The 21,830-nt window shown below is 42.9% G+C and overlaps 1 protein-coding gene across 3 annotated transcripts in view; it reads right to left on the minus strand.

Annotated features, from left to right (window-relative positions):
* LOC137376321 (thrombospondin type-1 domain-containing protein 4-like) overlaps positions 1 to 21,830 on the minus strand; it is a 448,955-nt gene that overhangs the window by 385,125 nt on the left and 42,000 nt on the right. For all 3 annotated transcript variants that reach the window (XM_068044644.1, XM_068044634.1, XM_068044626.1), the window contains one exon: positions 3,178 to 3,577. In XM_068044644.1, coding sequence (XP_067900745.1) covers positions 3,178 to 3,577 — 400 coding nt within the window. The remainder of the gene's footprint in view (positions 1 to 3,177; positions 3,578 to 21,830) is intronic.

Genomic DNA, 21,830 nt, shown 5'->3' on the forward strand with positions numbered 1-21,830 from the left:
TGAGTGGGTTACTAAGCCATTTTAGAGGGCAGTTAAGAGTTAACCACATTGCTGTTGGTCTGGAGTCACATGTAGGCCAGACCAGGTAGGAAAGGCAGATTTCCTTCCCTGAAGGACATTAGAGAACCAGATGGGTTTTTACAACAACTGATGATAGCTTTGTGGCACTATTACTGAGAGTAGTTTTCAATTCCAGGTTTTAATTAATTAATTGAAAGAATTTAAATTCCACCAGCTGCCATGGTGGGACTTGAACCCACATCCCCAGGGCAGTAACATAGCAGCTAAGTGACATCACCACTACACCACTGTCTCCTCAGCTCTCCCAACGCAACCAAACATTGTGTCAATTGTACATCGGTTGTGGGCATTAACTGGGGATTCAACTGTGCTTCTATATATAGTAGACTGAAACTGTTTGTTGGGTTTGGAGGTGCAGATTTGTAATGTGCATCTCTTGTAAATAGAATTTTTAAATTGCGTAAAGATTAGCTTTAGTTCTATCCTGCTAACCTGACTACATGGAATAGGACACATTACTAAGTAACTACAGATTTCCCCCCCCAATAAACACAAAACACATCCCGTAGATTATACTCTTGTCTTTAGCATGTTGAACCCCGCTGTCTCCTTTCCTGTGATCCTTGAATGATTTTCCATCCAGTGTTCTTTACCTCTATTGAAGTTCATAATTTATGCTGGCAAGTGATTCTATGGGCAGTACAGGCCACCAGTACCCCATCAATGCAATAATTTCTCAGGTAACCAATAATGAACTGGTCATGACAGATGTCACAAACAACCACAATTCTGTTTGCACTGAAATTGCAGCAAGGGTCACTGCGTCACACAATACAATGGAACAGCTGACTGACTAACCTGGGAACATGAAACCAATTAAAGCAACAGTTGAGATCCGGGATGAGGAACTTCAGTTAGGTGAAAAGATTGGAGAAGTTGGGGTTGTTGTCTTTAAAGAAGAGAAGGTTGAGAAGGGTTTTGATAGAGCTGTTCAAAATCATGAGGCATCTAGACAGAGTAGATGGAGAGAAACTGTTCCCATTGGCTGAAGGGTGAAGAACCAGATTACACTGATATAAGGTGAATGGCAAAAGAACCACTGGCAACATGAAGAAAAACATTTTTACACAGTGAGTGGTTAGAATCTGGAATGCACTGCCTGAGGGCGTAGTGGAGGTATATTCCATTGTGGCTTTTGGATAAGGGAATTAGATAAGCACCTGAAGAGGAAAAATTTTCAGGGCTACAGGGAAAGGGCCGGGTGTGGGACTAGCTGAGTTGTTCTTGCAGAGAGCTGGCATGGACACGATGGGCCAAATGGCCTCCTTCTGTGTTGTAACCATTCTATAAACTAATTATAAGCTTCAGACAAGGTAATGAGAAGAAAACTGGATGAAGAAAAGAATATTAGGATCACAGGAATGGTTCAATGTGCTAAAGCAAAGAATATTTACTGGGAATTATTTCATTGATTCTCTTTACTGGCCAACATAACTTCAGATAAACTGCATAAATAGGTTCTTCTGATCTACTGCTAAAGTTAAAGCAGCTGATTGGGAGAACTGCCAAAGAAATTCCTAGTAAAAGTCTATGGGGTGTGTTTTATGGACAAAACGTTTAGCTACCCTGGTGATATTTCCATTAGCAATGCTTGGTTGAATGAAGAGAATCAATATTGTATCGTACCTCTTTAGCCATTGATATTTCTCCATTTGTGTTCCCTTCTGAACTTATTAATGATTAAAAAAATAGCTCATTACAGTAGCTGCCTCAAAAGCCTCATGATCTTCTACCAAAGACATCACCCTGTTCTTGTGTGATTTCCCATCTTGCGCTTTTGGAGCCAAAATCTGATGTAGTCTTCGGATCTCCAAGAGAAAAGATTGTGCATTCAGGCTCACAGCATAAGACTGGCCGCATGTGTGAAAAGGAGTGCTGTTCAATTGTAATTTCTCTTTGTTCTTCACATAGCATTTAAGTGTCACTTGGCTCAATTAGTAACACTATTGTCTTTGAGTCAGCAAATTGTGGGTTCAGTCCAGCACAGAGCCTAGGCTAACACTCTAGTGCAGGATTGAGGGAGTGCTGCATTGTCATCTTTTGGATGAAATGTTGAAATCAAGTCTCTAACTGTCTGCTTAGGTGAATATAAAAAGATCCTATGCCACTATTTGGGGAAAAGTAAGAAGTTCTCTGGGTATTGCAGCAAATGATCCTCTACAATATCACCAAAAAATGACCTAATATGCTGTTTGGAGGACCTTATCATGCACAACTTGGCTGCTCTGCTTACAATTCACAAGTTATCTATTGGCTGTGAAATGCTTTGGGACATCCTGAGGTTGTGCTTCATTTCTTTTATTATTTCAGAATTATTTTGTACCATCAATTAAGAATTGTTCCAAGTTGTAGTTTGATCAAAATTTAAAGTAGATCAATGAACTCCCTGATCGATGCTATCCAGTTTCATCCCAACAAGATGGCGAAACCCAGAGCCAGATGATAACCTTATATGCTCGGTTTATCAGCGGAAATAAGCCAATTTGTGGTCTGCAAATCATTCCTGACTGCTCATTTCATAGCAGGATGTGACTTGTTATCAATTAATTGATTAATATGGGGGTGGGGAGGGCAGGTAAATTCAGAGGCATGACAGCATGGAATATTTCTGAAGCAAAATGAAGAACAGTATATAATAGAGATGGGAACTGTATATCAGGGTATATCATGTAGAGTATACCATGTAGAGAAATCCTGCTTAAAGGGAATTTGGGTCACAGAATTGAGCAACAGTGAGAATATGGGATTGTGGAATTTAATCAATTCTGTTTAATTCTCCAAAAGATCTTAGCTTCCAAAATAAATAATATTGAGCTGTACTGGCAAAACATCCCCAAACCCCTTTATTTACATTGCATTAATCACTTTAATTTATCATCCACCACAGCCCTGCATTTACCTTCAAGGCAACCTTTGATTTACCCTCCACTACATTCCCTGTTTACCCTGTACCCATGCCGCTTCATTTACCATCCACCACACTCCCTCACTTACATTTCATAGCACTTGTCCGAACAGCTTTTTAAATCTGTTCATAAGACAAATAAACTTTAAGCAACATGACACAATACACAGTGTGGTGACTTCAGATCATACCTGGGAGTTACATGACTTGTACTGTCTGAAAACTCCAAGACAACTGAAACCCTGAGCAATAGGACTCCTTGAAACTCTGGGTAGCTGTTGCTTTAACAATCCTAAGTTTCGTTCTGTTGGAGAATGTTCACCTGCTTGAACTTTGGTTTCTAATTGTGTCTTGTAGAATTGTGACACATCAACCTTCTGCAGCATTGATTCCTCTAATTGATGCTGGGGGAGCTGCCTCAAGTGATCTGGCCTCACCACTTGATTACTTGTCTGCTGTTGATAGAGACGGAAATGGTCTGACGTTTCAATTATTTTTGCTTGGTCTGGATCTGTGCGTTGGTGTGAGGAAGTGCTCGGAAAAGAATCTGCTGCCCGTAACCTCCTTAGTCTCAGTGTTCTCAATGGTTCTCTGCAAACATATGGAGATAAGTTTTAAACTAATAACCATATTAAATAGTTTATCAGGTAAATGAAGTAAATCCATCTTGAAACAGCCTGGAGCAGGCTGATATACATTAATTTAATTATGAAATAGTAATGTTTTGCAATCATTAAACTGAACAATAGTCATTAAATAATGTCAAATTCTATACATTTTTTGAACTTTGTTCCATTTTGCTTGCAGTTTGAAAACCACCTGGAGTTATCAGAAACTAAGATACAATGAAAAGCAAATGAGAAGAGAAACCAGAGTACTTGTTTGAGTAGCGCCAGCAGAGGAGATTTACTAGGATGTTGCCTGGTATGGAGGGAAGGTCTTACGAGGAAAGGCTGAGGGACTTGAGGTTGTTTTCGTTGGAGAGAAGGAGGAGGAGAGGTGACTTAATAGAGACATATGAGATATTCAGAGGGTTTGATAGGGTGGATAGTGAGAGTCTTTTTCCTCGGATGGTGATGGCAAACACGAGGGGACATAGCTTTAAGTTGAGGGGTGATAGATATAGGACAGATGTTAGAGGTAGTTTCTTTACTCAGAGTAGTAGGGGCGTGGAACGCCCTGCCTGCAACAGTAGTAGACTCTCCAACTTTAAGGGCATTTAAGTGGTCATTGGATAGACATATGGATGAAAATGGAATAGTGTAGGTCAGATGGTTTCACAGGTCGGCACAACATCGAGGGCCGAAGGGCCTGTACTGCGCTGTAATGTTCTAATAATAATTACAAATTATGGGATTTGTTCTGAAAACCATAGTTCACCATTGCAGAGCTTTAAAATCCAGATTGAATTTATACAATAAATCCCAATTCAGATCCACAATAATTTCACCTTTAAGATTTTGTACCAATCCTTCCTGCTGCTCCTCTGGATGCCTAGCTAAGGTTAATTTCATTCTTTTTTAATCATTCACGGGATGTGGGCAATGCTGGCAAGCAATGTTCCCGCTGAGCTGCGCAGGTGCGCAGCTGTTCAGCAGTCTCAAAGGTACCGTGCAGGCTTTGTTCCATGTGCAGCTGTCCAAAAACATTTAAAGGTACAGCGTATTGAAAAATCTGGCCATGCACAACACCAGTTTTACAAGGAACATCACTGGCAAAGCCAGCATTTACTTCCCATCTCTAATTGCCCTTGAGAAGGTTGTGGTGAGCCACCTTCTTGAACCATTGCAGTCTGTGTGGTGAAGGTACTCCCATAGTGCTGTTAGAGAGAGAGTTCCAGGATTTCGATGCAATGACAATGAAGGAACAGCGATGTATTTCCAAATCAGAATGGTGTGTGACTCGGAAAGGAACTTGGAGTTGGTGATGTTCCCATGTGCCTGCTGTCCTTGCCCTTCCAGGTGGCAGAGGTCACGAGTTTGGAAGGTGTTGCTGAAGAAGTCTTGGCCAGTTCCTGCAGTGCATCTTGTAGTCCCGGTATACTGTTTGTGGAGGGAGTGAATGTTTACGGTAGTAGATGGAATGCCTATAAAGCGGGCTGCTTGACTGTTGTTGGAGCTGGACTCATCCAGGCAAGTGAACAGTATTCCATCAGGCTCTTGACTTAGGCCTTGTGGTGGACATACTTTGAGGAGTTAGGAGGTGAGTTACTTGCTGCAGAATAACTCAAACTCTGACCTGCTCTTGTAGCCACAGTATTAATGTGGCTGGTCAAGTTACGTTTTTGGTCAGTGGTGACCCCAGGCTGTTGTTGGTGCGCGAGTTGCAAATGGAACTGAACACAGTGTAATAATCAACTAACATCCCCACTTCTGATCCTATGACGGAGGGAAGGTTATTGATGACATTAGGTTTGGTTAGACTTAGGAGGAACCACCCAATACCCAGTCACAAATACAGAACTGTTGCCATTGAAGACAATTCATTGCCTCCTGTTGTAGTCAAACCTTCATCACCTCTACTGTAGCCCAAGGCATCATTCTTGGTTCTCCTCTTTACAATATCATTTTCCACATGTACACCAATGAGACACAGATTTACCTCTCCACTTCCTCCGCTGATATAATGCCTGTTATTACACTGTCCAATTACCAATGCAACATTAAGGTCCAGAAAGGCTGATGTTGAAGTTCATCCCTGTAAGTCCCTAAGAATGAGGCTGTACAAACTTTGCATGAGAGGGAATTTTACCTCCCTCTGCCAGCAGAAAATGGGTGGAACTGGAGTTAAAAAAATCAAGTAAGCCTATTTTCCTTTCCATTTCCATTTCCATTCCACAGAAGGTTTAACCTTGTTGTTTTTGGTGACTCAGGAGGAAGTCTCATTAATATATGCCAATCGTGTCCAAAAATCTCAATGTGACCACTTTGATGAACATATTTTGTTCCACATTTTGTTGGTCATATTTTGTTTTATAATGCCTCTGTGAAGCACCTTGGGTTGTTTTATTATGTTAGGGGCGCTACATAAATACAAGTTGTTGTTGTTATCTCTACTCCATCTGCAAAGATGACTCTGATCTTTCTGTGATGCACCAATTTTGTTCCCCTTCTCACCCTGATCTCTGTGTCGCCTGCTACACTGCTCTAATGAAGCTCAATGCAAGCTTCAGGAAGAAGACATTGTGTGGTGAATTTCCTCAGACCTTCTTTTGCTCCCTTGTTTAAATTCAGCCCAAGTTAGAGCAGCAGACCAAGTAAAGCCCTCAAAATATTCATCCCCTCTGAACACTGACTTTAATTATTTCAGACCTCAGCAACATTCCTCTATTTTCTTTACAACAGGGAGTGTTGGTGAGATTTGTAAGTGTCGGGATTGAGCAGAGGCAGGTTGACATCTGAAGACCTTTCATCTGCACCGTTAATGTTAACTTGTTTGTTTCTCTTTTCAGGGCTGGTGAACCCATTGTTATTCCAGAATTTTCTGTTTTAACTTCAAACAGGCTTCCTGTGCCTCTTTTGCTAAATTTCCCCATTGTCTTGGCCTTTTTCTTTGGGGAGATTCTCAATGTTTTAGTAATGTGCACATTCATTTGTTTCTTTAATACTTCCCTCTGCCTGACTGAAATGATTGTTTCCAACTTACAATTGCACGCTTTTCTTTTCAGTGGATTAGAAATCATTCAACCTATTAGCTCCAATTAAACGCTTGGCATCCTCCTCCCCTTACTAAACTCAATAAAATGCTTCCCTCTCTTTCAGTTTTTAGTTTTGATGAGGCCCAGCTCAAATCGTTAACCCATGTTTTCTCTCCCCGGATGCTGCCTGACCTGATGCATGTCTCCAGCATTTGCTGTTTTTGTTACAGATTTCTGTTTTCTTTGTTTATTAATTTTAGAAGGCGCCAGCCATGTTTTTGGGAGCATAAGCTCATACTTTAATTAAATAACTCATGAAAAGGGAAGAAATAGGGATCAAAGAGCTTTTGTTTCACTGTATGTGTCAAACTGATTGAGCAAAAATTCCCCCAAAAACGAAATAATGTTTCTATCTAGTACTCCAACTCATAGGGTCTCAAATCTTTTTGGTTGAAGCTCCCCTTTTCAAATGGATTAGTAATCACAGACCCACCCATTCTAAATTATATTATACAATACTCACAATATGAAAGTGCTGCATTTAGGAAGGAAAACAGGTATTTACTTACGGATATCAGTAAGATGGGTGTGCCTGCATCTCACTGCATAGTCTGACTATCCTCACGCGCTCCCCTCCTAGGTGAAACAGCCAGCCCACTCTGGGCTGTATGTGACGGCCACACTCCACTCCAGCTTCCCACTATTTCTAGGAGCTACTGAAAAGTCTCTATGGATCTCAGTATGTAAACCATTGTTCTAACTCTATGGAGTTTTTTTTTAAATTAACATTACCCCTTCATTCAATATTTTAAAATATTGACTATCTGTAGCATGCATGATTGATATTAATGCAAACACATTATTGAACATATTATGGGAGAAAACTAACATTTGGTACCCACATTTACTTATATTCCATGAAGCATGCTCCCTCCCTTTGCCCCCGCATAGCCTACGGGATATTAATACCACCAGCATAGTATTAAGGGAAACTAACCAATTTAGGTTCAATTCTCAGTCTGCGCTGAGTTAAGCTAGACTCAGTTAGTGCAAAAAGCAGAAATGACCAGTGAGTTGAAGTGGCTGACCACTTGGGTCCTAACCAATGTTCCCTGTAAGCTGCAGCTGGGCAGCAATCTGGAAGGTACCGCACAGGCCGCTCACAGGTTGTCCCTTTTAAGATATCCCACGTGCGCACATGTGCAAAAGAATTTATAGGTACCGCATATTCAAATGAGCAGGCCGCTCACAATGAAATAAACTTAGAGGGGACATTGGCCCTAATTGTAACTGCGCAGTTGAACTTGGCTTTCAAATCACCTAAAAGCAAAAATAACACTACAAAGTTGCACGACCTCAGGAAAGCAAATTTTTGAGATATGAAGAGTTCTAGAGGGGATATAATAGTAGGATTAAGGAGCACTGTAAAATAAAACAAAGTTGAATGCTCTAAGACAACCTTAAGACCCATGGAAATGAAACATATTTCTGACGTAAGGAGAGCATAGTTGAATAATGAGGTCAAAAATAACTTCAAGGCTAAGAATTTTTAAAAGATACAAAAGGAATGCGAACAGCAAACCATTTAAAATCAATTGAGTAAAGTTACCGTGTTCTTTACAAGTCAGAAGATAAAATAAGAAAATGGATCATTGATTGAACAAGAGTATACAGAGGAAGGTCCTGCAAGGAACAATCTGGGTAGAAATATCATGGGGGAAGTCAGTAAACATGCAGAATGAGACTTTCGTTTTTATGGAAGAATACCATAAACAAATTCTAAACCTGTCAAACTGCATGAGGAATGTATAATGCATGTAGAGGTCAGTAAGGCATGGAAGAACTCAAAGCATTAAGGCACTAAAACAACTGGATTATAACCTCACACAGCCCAGAAGGAGGCTACTCATCAGACTATCGTGACTGTGCTCTTGGAAACAGCAATCCAATTAGTCCCATTTCCCATATCTCTGCAAATTTCCCCTTGTCAAAGTATATTTCAAATTCATTTTTGAAAGTTACGATTGAATCTGCTTCCACCAGCTGCTCAGGTAGTGCGTTCCAGTTCATAACAACTTGCTGTGTATTCCTCCTCAGATCCCCCTGAATTGTTTTGCCAATTACCATATACCTGAGTCCTCTGGTTACCGATTCTGTCAACGGAAATAGTTTCTCCCTATCTGCTCTATTAAAACTCGAGATAGAACACCATAGCTTGGAAATGTTGGGAAAATAAACCAGGCTCTGGTTACTATTTTTAGGAGCTCCATAAATTCAGGTGATGACTGAGGAAGGGAGCACAGCTCATATAATCCTGATACAATAAATACATGATATCGAATCAAGGAGTTATAGTAAAAGTCATTTACGGCACAGAAGGAGGCCATTAGGCCCATCAGGTCCATGCCGGCTCTCCACAGAGCAATCCAGTCAGTTCCACTCACTCGCTCGATCCCCGTAGCCCTGCAAGTTTATTTCTTTCCAGTGGCCATCCAACTTCCTTTTGAAATCACATTGATTGTCTCTGCTTCCACCACCCTCATGGGCAGTGAGTTCCAGGCCATTACCACCCGCTATCTAAAAAAGCTCTTCCTCACATTCCCCCTGCATCTCTTGTTCAAAACCTTCAATCTGTCCCTTAGTTCTTATACCATCAGTTAATGGGATCAATTTTTCCTTGTCTAACTTGTCTAAGCCTGTCATAATCTTGTACACCGCTATCAAATTTCCCCTCAATCTCCTTACTCCAGGGAGAACAACCCCAGCTTCTGCAACCTAACCTTGTAACAAAATCCCCCATCCCTGGAACCATTCTGGTAAATCTCCTCTCCACACTCTCAAGGACTTTCACACCTTTCCTAAAGTGTGGTGATCAGAACTTGATGCAATTCTCTAGTTGGGGCCTAACCAGAACTTTGTAAAGGTTTAGCAAAACTTTCCTGCTTTTGTACTCTATGCCTCTATTTATGAAGCACAAGATCCCATATGCTTTGCTAACCACACTCTCAAAATGCCCTGCCACCTTCAAAGATCGATGCACAGATCCCTCTGTTCCTGTACACTCTTTAGAACTGTGCCATTAAGCCTATATTGCCTCATCCCATCCATTCTGCCAAAATGCATCACCTTACACTTGTCTGTATTAAATTCCATCTGCCACTTGTCTTCCCATTCTGCTAGCCTATCTATGCCCTGTTTGTGGTTTGTATCATCCTCACTGTTTGCAACTCCTCCAAGTTTGGTATCATTGGCAAATTTTGAAGTTCTACTCTGCATTCCGAGATCCAAGTCATTTATATGTGGCACTGACCTTTGGGAAACACCATTGTCCACCATTCTCCAATCTGAAAAACAATCATTTAAGTAAGTGATATTTAACAAAGGAAGTTTTGTAGAAAAGGGGAGAAATTGGCTCCAGGCAGGCTGGAGTAAAAAAGGACTGCTGTGTCATACCTCATGGTTGATACCATGAAGACTGATCACTGAGGCAGCCTGCGTAGCTGAACCACAGCAAAAACAATGGATGAAGTGAGTGCTAATCAATTCCTGAGCATTTGAAGAAGCCTATTGTTGGTAAGTAACGAAGTGGTCCCAATCAACAGGATTATAAAAATGATTATCATAGAATCACATAATCGTACAGAACAGGAGGCCATTTGGCCCATCGGGTCTGTGCTGGCTCTTTTGAGAGCAATTCAGTCAGTCCAACTCCCATGCCCTTTCCCCTTAACCCTGCAATGCTTTCTCCTCACTGCTTCTTCCTGCATTGCTACCCTGCTCCGGAGAAGAATAAACGGGCGACAAAACTATCCGCGGTCATTGAGACACCTACAAAACCTCAACAAACCTCAAAGCCTGAGCTAACACCGAGTATGTCAACAACTTTCTTTTAAGGTGATAGCATAATGCAGGCCTTTTTCTCTAATAAGGGTATATAGTTTGAATTCCAAAGATTTTCCTTTTATTGTCTTTTATCTCACGTAGAAACTGTAGGTATTGTTTAACCCTAGGAGCTGGATTTTGTGCAGGAGGCAGGGCTACTGACACCAGTCTGAAAAGGCAGGGGGAACCCCGACTCTGCATTTTTTCAGACCCCCCCGAGATCGATCCTCCGGTCTTTTGCTGTCAAAGTTTAAGGAGGTTGGATCCCTGTCCCTTTAAAGACTTAATGGGGACAAATATGGTTGACTGTTACATGCCCTCTGAAATGGACTAGCAAGCCACTTAGTTCAAGAGCAATTAGGGATGGGGCATAAAGACAGGGCTAAACTGTGGCGAGTCGAAGAGACTTAGTAGTTGGCAGGAAAAAAGACAGAGGCGCAAGGGGAGAGCCAACTGTGCAACCGCCCCAACAAACAAATTTCTCTGCAGCACCTGTGGAAGAGCCTGTCACTCCAGAATTGGCCTTTATAGCCACTCCAGGCGCTGCTTCACAAACCACTGACCACCTCCAGGCGCGTATCCATTGTCTCTCGAGATAAGGAGGCCCAAAAGAAATTAGGGATGGGCAATAAATGCTGGCCCAGCCAGTGAGGCCCACGTCCCACAAACAAATTTTTAAAAAGATATCCCGTCCCCAAGAGCTGCCAGCCAATCACAGGTCCCACTGCTCAGCAGTATTGGCAGCGTCACGGGGTGCGGTGGCCACTGCAGAGGCCTCAGATCCAGGCCCAGCACTGGAACCCCGGAGAAGGGGTTAGTGAGGCGGATTGCCAGGCCAGTCTGGAAAGCCCCAGCAAGGGGGTGTTGTAGGGGTGGGCGCTCGGGCCAGAGGGAGGGGGGCCCCCAGGGGTACAGTTGTTCCCGGCGGGGGTCCTCCATGGGCCACAAATTGCCCACAGAAGGGCCCCCCTCAAGCCCGCAGGGAGGGTGCCTCCTTTTCCTATCCCGCCCCTGAGAGAATCAGAATCCGGAATCCTGGCATCGGGTTCCGTGGCAGGCAATTCTGTCCTGATTCTCCGGACCCCTTCCGCCCCCCGCCCCCCCAGGCCACGAAACCCGCCGTCAGGATGAGAACGAGATCTGGCCCTAGGAATGTATTTATCTGGTGTACAAGAGATGATCCTTTTGTTTTAACTCATGGCCTGGTGACAATCACTGTCAAGTCTCATACATGAATAAAAGCCACTTGGGAACAGGCAGGAGGTATGGCAGCATACTCCAGCAAAGAACCAACACTTTGAGGAGAGGCAAGGTGGAAAGTGGAGAAAATGATCAAGAACAAGAAAATACAAAAGAAAAGGTCTCAAACCATTTTTAGTTATGGAACTTCGCTATTTGAAAATTAACAGCTTTGACAAAGAGCAAATATATTGCTGCTGGACTATACAGGTAACTAGATTTCACAACTGCATGTCAATTAACTAAAAATCTCTCAGCATTGTGACTGATTGTAATGGATGGCAGCGTTTGTGAAAAAGGTTATAAAAATGGCAAGGAGAGGAAAGGAAAATAATGTAGAGATGTCATTAGTCTTAATCTATTATATTAATAAAGGAACTGAACAGCCAGGAACATTATACCCTGTGGGCTTGGTGCACAGTAATTGAACACTCTGGAATGCATGCCATTAGATTTAATCACAGATAGTAGGGGGGCAATCTGAACACCATATAAAATCGCATCAATATGCACACAATTATATATGGGACAAGTAGAAAAAATTTGAATGATATTAACCCTATTTTCCATGTCCTTGTATGAATATGTTTTTTTTCTGCAGCATTTGATAATGTGCAAAAGTCAGGAATGGTTTTTAAATAGGAACATTTGGCTCATGGAAAAGAACTGCAGCTTGTAAACTGGGAACACGGAGCTGTCACAATGACAATGAGAATTGAAAGCACACAAGGAAAATAGCATATGTCACACCAAAGGAAAACCATGGATGCTGAATGGAAGGAGCTGAACAACATAGGCAACACTCCTTGATGTGACTCATTGCACTGAGATGAAGGGAGTTTGGGGGCACTGAGGGACAGTGATTTGAAGGAAATTGATGAATGCAAAGTGGAATTGTCAGCAAGAGTCAGATATGAGCTTTGCATGGGATCAGTGTGCCCAAGTTTAATAATCTGCATTCACAGTATATTGCTCACTGGAGAATATGGGATGATCCATCGTGTTTCCCTGCCCTTTCCAAAGGGCAAAGAAAATCAGATTAATTCATAACAGCTAAATTAATGGGTCTAATTTATTAAATTATACTTAGAAGCAAAAAGACATAGCAAGATATTGATACAGTATAATATGTAACATTAGTATTCAAGGGGTTAATATATCCTTTTTAGAACATATTTCTTACATATCAGATAAGCAGCAGGACTTTTGAGCAGTCAGGTTTGTAGACCATTAAGATGAAATGATAAGGCTGATTTTAACCCCAGGCACCTGATAAGAATGGCATGTGTGTGGGATTAAAATAAATTAAAACTTCTCCCCTCTGTCCTGGCACTGCATTCATACTGGCTGCAATTTTAACTCTTGTGTTTTGGGAAGCATGCAAGGCCCTCACTGCAGCAATAAAGCAGTAAGGTAAGGGTCATGCGGGTGCAGGTACTCATATCATAGGGATCGTTGAGCTATTGTGCTTTTCAAATTTTCAGGAGATACTTGAGCTTGGAGGCTGCTTGTTTCTGATTTTACTTTTTGCTTTACTGACCCTGAAAAAGCACTGACAGCATATCATGGGTGCCATTCTTGCTTCATTGTTTTGGATGGAGGAAAAGGAGCAGCAGCAGCAGCCTGAACAACCAGAAAGAATAGCTGGTGGGCTTGTTGGAAGACAGCTGGTGAGGGGGTTTCTTGTAGAAGGCTTTACCTAATCCACAGGATCTGTAAGCCAAGAGTGGGTTTCCTGGATATGACTGAGGAGCAATGCATGACGAGGCACAGAACATTTTACCTTAAATAAAAACAGAAAGTGCTGGAAATACACAGCAGATCTGGCAGCATCTGTGGAGAGACAAACAGAGTTAACGTTTCAGATCGATGTCCTTTCATCAGAACTGGCAAAGGTTAGAAATGTAATAGATTTTGAGCAAGTGAAAGGGAGGTGGGGAGAGGGGGGAAGAAGGGAAGGTCTGTGATAGGTCAGAGGGTGGAAGAGATTAAATGACAAAGATGTCATGGAATAAAAGGCAAAGGAAGTTGTAATACTGGTGACAAAAGACAAAGCATTTGTCCAGAGAGAGTGTTAAGGTCAGAATAATGAACAGCTCTGTCGGAAAGCAAAAACATGAAAAACAAGTTTCAGACTGGCCCATGGTTAAAAAACAATCAAAATTGGAGTCATGCTTTGAAATTGTTGAACTCAAAGTTGAGTCCAGAAGGCTGTAAACTGCCTTATTGGAAGATAAGGTGCTTTCTTCAAGCATGCGTTAAGCTTTACTGGAACACGGCAGCAGACCAAAGACAGAAATGTGAGAGCAAGGTGGTGAATTAAAATGGCAAGTACCAGAAGCTCGGGGTCATGCCTGCTACCCTCACTCACTCTAACCTGTCTCCCTCTGAACTTGCTGCACTCCGTTCTCTCAGGTCTAACCCCGACATCGCAATCAAACCTACTGAGAAGGGTGGTGCTGTTGTTGTCTGGCGCAGAAACCCCTACCTTGCAGAGGCTGAGTATCAACTCTCAGACACTTCTTCCTACCTCCCCCTGGACAATGACCCACCACCGAACATCAAGCCACTGTCTCCAGGGCTGTCACTGACCTCATCTCCTCTGGAGATCTTGCCTCTACAGCTTCCCACCTCATTGTCCTACAACCCCGTACAGCCGCTGCTACCTCCTTCCCAAAATCCACAAACAGGGCAGTCCCGGTAGACCCATCATTTCAGCCTGATCCTGCCCCACTGAACTTATTTGTTCCTATCTTGACTCATTTTTCTCCCCAGTCTTGTCTCTTCCCACCTATATCCTTGACTCTTCTGACGCCCTGCATCTTTCCAACAATTTCTAGTTTTCTGGCCCTGACCGCCTGCTCTTCACTATGGACATCCAATCTCTCTACACCTTCATCTCCTTTTGTTCTTCTTCCCCAGCTCCCCCTTTCACTTGCTCAAATCCTATTAAATTTCAAAGCTTTGCCAGTTCTGATGAAAGGTCATCGACCTGGAACATTAACTCGGTTTCTCTCCTCACAGATGCTGCCAGACCTGCTGAGTATTTCCAGTACTTTGTTTTTATTCTGCAATATTTTGTTTTAGTTTAGAACATTTTGACTTTTGGTGTGGAGAGGAATGGCAATGTATTAGCTGGCCCTGGCAAGTAGAACACTGATATCCTGCTTCTGGTATTGGTGTTGGAAAATGACCCTGTTCTTGTGTAAGTCTCTTGTGGTGTTTGGAAAGGTTGCACTCACTGGGGGAGCAAATTTCCACAGGGTTCTCCCAGGCTCCTACCATATCTTTGGCAGAAGATGGACAGAAACACTCGAGAAACAGCTCTTTTGAGCCATTCATGTCATTCATCCATTGGTTCAATCACTCTCCCACCCCAGGAGCCCATGGAAATCCTCATCAACTACATTAGGTGAAGTTTCTATTGGCGCATGCATCGTTTTCTAACTGGTTTCACATACACATTGCAGTGTTGATCCTCTGTTAGATCTCTGACAGTGTGTAACCACATCTTTTCAATCTGTACATCAAATTGAAAGCCATTTATAGTGCTGTAATCTCCACTTGATATCATGGGATGGGATTAGTAGGCATGGTCTGCAGATGTTAGTGGTCCGTTTGCATTTTGATGAATTTCGGATGCAGGCGGTTTGCCTTGTGTGGATCTTTTTGGTGCAGCCCACACATGCTGGATATTGAAAATCTGTTAGTAGTGTGTAGTCATTAAAAGTTCACGAGTGTGTCAGTTGTATCTTGTTACTGGTGAGCTGTGACAGTAGATCTGCATGGAAAAAAGGTTCCCAGTTACAGACCTTTAGAAAGAGGAAAAGGTCATAACTCCAGCTGTTTAGAGCAGGAATCTATTCTGTGTAAATAACAGGATAAAAAAAAACTTACTTTGCCATCAATCTTGAACCAGCCTGTCACAGTCCTGTTGAATCAGAAGTAATTCAGATACTGTGCAAGAAGGCATCAACCCAAATCTCCATGGAGGCAATTTTCATTTCATCTCTGGTGCACATCGGGCTACACCTGCCCAATGGCACCAGCCATTTTCATGGTCGAGCATCATGTATATAACGTAACACGTGTAGACAGGCAGCTCACCTATCTAATGACAGAGGAGGGGGAAATGTGGCAGTTCTTTTATGATGCCAAGCTGAAAAGACTGGGCAGTTAGCGGGGAGGGGGAGTGGGGTTGGGGAGGTTGGGGGGGTGGGGATGGGTGGTGGGTGCTGGTGCCTTTAAGGACTGGGCGCAAGCTTTGCTCATTGGTAGCGAAATATATGTCGGGTTCCTACAATTAATTAGTGTAGGACTGGTGGGGAGCACTTGCCTGCTGAAAAATCGAGTTGGGTTCGCCTTGGGTGGCCTTCTAATTTTCAAACTCTGCACCTATGCACTAATCGTATTATATAGGTTTACAAATAACTGAGTTGTGTGCAACAGAAATTAATAAAAATTTAAAAAGTTATTTCACAGTTTAAGCCACTGAAGTGCATAAACATAGATTTAATCAAGGTTGCTGTTCATTAGTGATTTGACATGAGGAAAAATCTCCCCGGGCAATGCTTCAAGAACTATAGGCAGAATCTTCTGTATAGTCTGCTGGAGGGCAGGACCATTTGTGGGCTAGGGACCCAATTTACTAATTCCACGGCATTCACACCCACCTCTGGGATCCTGCTACCAATCTGAGAAAGCAGCAGGAAGACATCCATTTTGTGAAAGGAAGGATTTCTAATAAAGTGTCCAGTGACAGGCACCTTGTTGGCCATTGACAATTCTTGCCCACCTGGTCCACTGGGAAGAAGGTCTTATTCCTGGAGGCTGCAGATGTCAACAGCAATTTGCCATGACAGCCTGAGCCTCCTGAGGCACTGGTGCTCAGACATGTCAAGAGAGCAGATCCTCTGCCTATAGATCCTGTGCTCAGGGTCTCACCTCCTTGCAGCTGGATCTTGGTGTCCATCCCCTCTGTCCTGTGGAGGGGCATGCACCTCAGGAGACGGCAGCTGGTGCTGCTCCTGCTGCAGCAGTTGGCAATGGTGTTGTTTCTGCTTTTGCCCCTCATCAGAGGTGGAAGGTGGAGCTGCATAAGCTGTTCTCATGCCATGGTGAGGGCTGGCAGCAGGGAAGTGCCGCTGAAGGTGAGTGGTGCTGATCAGGTGAATTGCCTTCCAAGCATTTGGCAATCACCCGTCAAGTAGTAACAGCACTCGCTGAGAGAAGAAGTGCTTTGAACAGCAGCATCTCACCTCGCCATGGCTGGAGCTCTTTGGTGTAACTGATCAAAGCCTTCCCAGCTTGTCAGTTTCACTGAAGCAGGTCTTCCCGCTGTGCACTGGCCTCAGTGACCCTGGCAAGTTGCTGCCAAGTCAGTAAACAGTGCCCTGGCTGTTAAATCCAGAATTGAGGAGGAAAACAGTTCTTAATGGCCTTCTTAACTACCTTAATTACTTACCCGACAGATCCAAGGTGAGGGGAGAGGTGTTCCCCAATTGCCTTCAATCCTATCCTGCAGAAACCCGAAAGAGGGTGGGATGATGTCGGGATCCCGACCCAACGTCAATTTCAGGGGATTTAACTCCCCCCACGCACACAAACCCGCCTCCCCTGGGAAATTCCCCCATATAAATCCATCATAGGAAGTAAGGAGGAGAAACATATCAATAATGTATCAATAAAAACTACTTCATGGTATCACATTTTGATTACAGCTCTGTGTAATCTCTTTCCTATTATAAATTCCTACAGCCACACACTGTGGAAATACTGATATAATCTGGTCATATGCTCCTGCCATTGGAGACACTGCATCACCTCAGCTTTGAACCTCTCAGAATCTCAATTTGTCCTACGCACTAACCAATTCTAATTCTCTACTTCCAAAATTTCCATAAGTTTGATATTTATCACTAAATATTGTCCTGGATTTTGCAGGAGTAATAATGGCTGTCAGCACTCACTGTTATTACCAGGTAAGCCTGAAAGCAACTTCTCGTTCAATGCAGAAATCCGAAAGCTGTTGTCAGGGGTACTCTGCTCTCCACAGGGCACACGGTTACAATCTTCACTGATGGAATCTGACAGGACTCATTGTGATGGTGTGAACTTAGACTAATTATCCACTATTCTCACTTTAAAAGCAGATGAAAAGGTTCTGCTTTGTACAATCAGGAGTAACTGAGTTTTTTTAAGCGCAGTAAGTGATAACTGCTGAACAACCTCTTTGGTCCTAAAAATTAACTTTATAAGTGTAGAGTCTCATTCCCTCAGAAGAAAATTAATGTTGTAGACCTTTATTTGAAAAAAATTTAAGTTTAATAGTTTGTCTTTTTTATGTTTTTCCCTTAATCCCATGTGTGTCTTTATTTTGTTTCCTGTGCAATGATTTAATTTATATTTCCTGTATTTTACTTCCTGCTTTGCAGTCTGCATGACTCAGGTGGATTCTTCAATTTGATTGGTTGAAAAACCTCCCTGCTGCTTGCCCTGCTAACAGATGCCACATATCCCCTGTAGAGGGCACGATATTCTAATAGATGCTGAATGATTGGAAGGGCTGGACTTTCAGGCCCCACCGAGGTTGGAAACAGAGGGAGACGGGGCCCGAAAATTATGAGACCAGCCGGCATGTTAGTTTCCCAACCTCGTTTCCAAAATCGGCCATACGCGGGTTTGGGTCCCTTGAGGCAGGCAGGCAATTAGGCTCGGTAAGAGTTTTGTTAACCAGGGATTAAGGAGGCCAACTGGGATTTTCCGGTTGGGCTCCTGCTTCCTGATATGACGGGGATGCAGTTTAACTGCCTGGAGGCGGGCACTTAGTGGCAGGCCGGGTTACCAGCACTCCAGGAAAATCTGAAGACACTTCCTGACTGACAGGGTGTCTGTGCAGCCAAAGGCTGTCTTGTAGACGGGCTCTCCCCCACAAACCCACAGTGGTAGCCTGGCTGCTTTCTGCTTGTTTTTTAAATTACGTTTTTTTTTAAACTGGATAAGAGGGCACCTTCTTGTTGAAGCACCCTCTCAGTTACTGATCATTTACTGCAGCCGGGTGTTCCTCTGAAGCTGGAAGGCCTCTGACTGGCCCTCCAGCTTTGAGAGCCTAATTGTACAGGATACCTGTCTCCACGCCAATTAAGTGGACACCCCAGTCAAAATTCCAACGAGTGACTATTTCCCACTGGGGGCGGGTTTGCAACCCAGAAACAGTTCAGACCGCTGTTACCTGCCCCCAAAGTGGAAAATCAGACCGAGGTCTCCACTGATAAACCTGCTAAAAATCTGTGATCAACTGTACGCGATGTGAAGGATGAAGGCCGTTCTTTTGCCGCTCACAGCAAATTTCAGGTCAATGTAAAATCCATAAATTATCTAACATTCAGCAGAGAATGTGTAAATTTATAACAGGGACTGAATTATATCTGTACACTCCGGTTCATTTATTTCCCACCCTCTAACCCCACTTGACCTGAATCCTTCACTTGTTCTTGACTGTATGCAACACAATGGGAAATCAACTAGTGTTTTTTATAATCATGAATACTGCAAAAGAAGGAAGGTTTTGAGGCAGGAAGAGGTAAGAACAAGTGAACAAATAAAAGTATCTGCACCTTAAGTGAGTAAAGCAAATCCACCAAAGGAGTTACAGCAAAAGAACATATATTTGAAATAAAGACAGAAAATGCGAGAAGTACTCAGCAGGTCAGACAGCATCTGTGGAGGCAGAAGCAGAGTTAACGTTTCAGGTCAATGACCTTTCATCAGAACCGGGAAAAGTTAGAATTTTTTTTATTCATTCATGGGATGTGGGTATCGCTGGCTAGGACAGCATTTATTGCCTATCCCTAATTGCCCATGAGAAGGTGGTGGTGAGCCGCCTTCTCGAACTACTGCAGTCCATGTAGGGTAGGTACACCCACAGTGCTGTTAGGAAGGTAGTTCCAGGATTTTGATCCAGTGACAGTGAAGAAACAGCGACATACTTCAAGTCAGGATAGTGTGTGGCTTGGAGGGGAACTTGCATGTAGTGGTGTTCCCATGCACCTGCTGCCCTTGTCCTTTTGGGTGGTAGAGGTCACAGGTTTGGAAGATGCTTTCCAAAGAGCCTTGGTGCATTACTGCAGTGCATCTTGTAGAACGTACACACTGCTGCCACTGTGCGTGGAGGGAGTGAATGTTTGTGGACGGAGTGCCAATCAAGCTCATTTTATTTTTGCACAACATCAAATTTTACCATTCTGATAAAAAAATTCCACGTTTTTAATAAAAAAATTTAAACTTTGATATTTCAGCTTCTAATCCTCATGTCCCAATCATTTATTTTGTTCTCTATAAAATTTATAAATGTAATAAGTTTTAAGCAAGTGAAAGGGGGAGGGTGGAAAAAGAACAAAAGGGAAGGTCCGTGATAGGGTGAAAGACAGGACAGATTAAATGAAAATAGGGTTAGTGGTGCAGGGCCAAGGGGACAAGTAAAGAAACAGAAGGTTGACGAGAAGGGGTGTGAATGGCAGAATGATGGACAAAGGAAAAATGAGGCTAAAACCAAAACCTGCAAAGGGGAAGGAAACAAAATGGGGCAGAGATTACAGTCTGATATTATTGAACTCAATGTTGAGACCGGAATGCTGTAAAATAACTAATCAAAAGATGAGGGATTGTTCCTCGAGCGTGATTTGCCCAAATTTTGCAGTAGTAACGGCACAAAAACTGTCAGCGTTCATTGTCATTACTCCTTTGAAGTGGACAGCAACTTCTAGAGTTCACACATGCACACCTAAACATGGAAATCGAAAGGTTGCTGTCAGTGATTCACTCCTCCTCCACAGGGTACAATGTTGAAGTCCCTGCAGACGGCAAGTCTTTAGAATTGATGAGAAATTCCCCTTTTATGCTGTAATATCCTGTTAAACTACGCCCCCCCCCCCAACCTTGCTAATGAGGTGTGACTGTGTTTTTAAATGGCCTACTAAATCATAACTACTGCTGAACAACCTCTCTGGCCCTGGAAACCTCATTTTATTTTTGCACATCAAATTTTACCATTATGATAAAAATTCCAAGTTTTTAATATAATTTTTTAAACTTTGTGATATTTCAGCTTCCAATGTTAATGTCCCAATCATTTGTTTTGTTCTCTATAATCGGTACATTTTACTTCCTGGTTTGCTGTCTGTAAGAATTCTTCAATGTGATTGGCTGCTTACCCTGCTTGATAACATCACTGTTGCTGGACCTCTGGGGATCCCCTTGACTAGCCGCCAGATTCAAATTAATATCAGCGAAGGTGAAATCCACGCCACAGAGATCATTAGATCTTTGTGGGAAGCTTTCCTTGAGGTCAGCTGCAAGGGCCAAGAAGGAAGCTGCATATTAAGCAGGCTTTGTAAAGTGAAAGGCACAGATAGAACCATAGAAAAATTACAGCACAGAAGGAGGCCATTCAGCCCATTATATCTGCACCGACTGAAAAAACTAGCCGCCCAATCTAATCCCACCTTCCAGCACCTGATCCATAGCCTTGCAGGTTACACCATTTCAGGTGCATGTCCAGGTACCTCGTAAAAGAGTTGAGGGTTTCTACCCCCACCACCATTCCTGGCAGTGAATTCCAGCCACCCACCACCCTCTGGGTGAAAATGTTTTTCCTCATGTGCCCTCTAATCCTTCTACCAATCACCTTAAATCTGTGCCCCCTGGTAATTGATCTCTCCGCTAGGGGAAACAGGTCATTCCTGTCTACTCTACCTAGGCATTATTATATTATATCTGTGAGGTTAGTATCGTTCTGTGTCAGTCAGGTGTGTTTTTTTTTTACTTTGCGTCAGTCAAGTGATGTATTACTTCAGATGATTTTCTTTGTTAGAGTAATGGTAAATCCCTCTCACGTTTAGGCTGCAATGAGATTGCAGTAAGCATCAAAAACTGCACTTAGGTACTGGACAAGCCACAAGCAATGCCATGATACATCTATTTACAAATTCTGGCTGCTGAGCTTTGGGAGTACCCATGACTCAAAGGCACCCCATTCAATCACTTTCTGGATTTAATGATGCAGCAAAATAGGACGTTGGTCCCACG

The sequence above is a fragment of the Heterodontus francisci genome, chromosome 1 (genome assembly GCF_036365525.1).
Source record: "Heterodontus francisci isolate sHetFra1 chromosome 1, sHetFra1.hap1, whole genome shotgun sequence".
NCBI lineage: Eukaryota > Metazoa > Chordata > Chondrichthyes > Heterodontiformes > Heterodontidae > Heterodontus > Heterodontus francisci.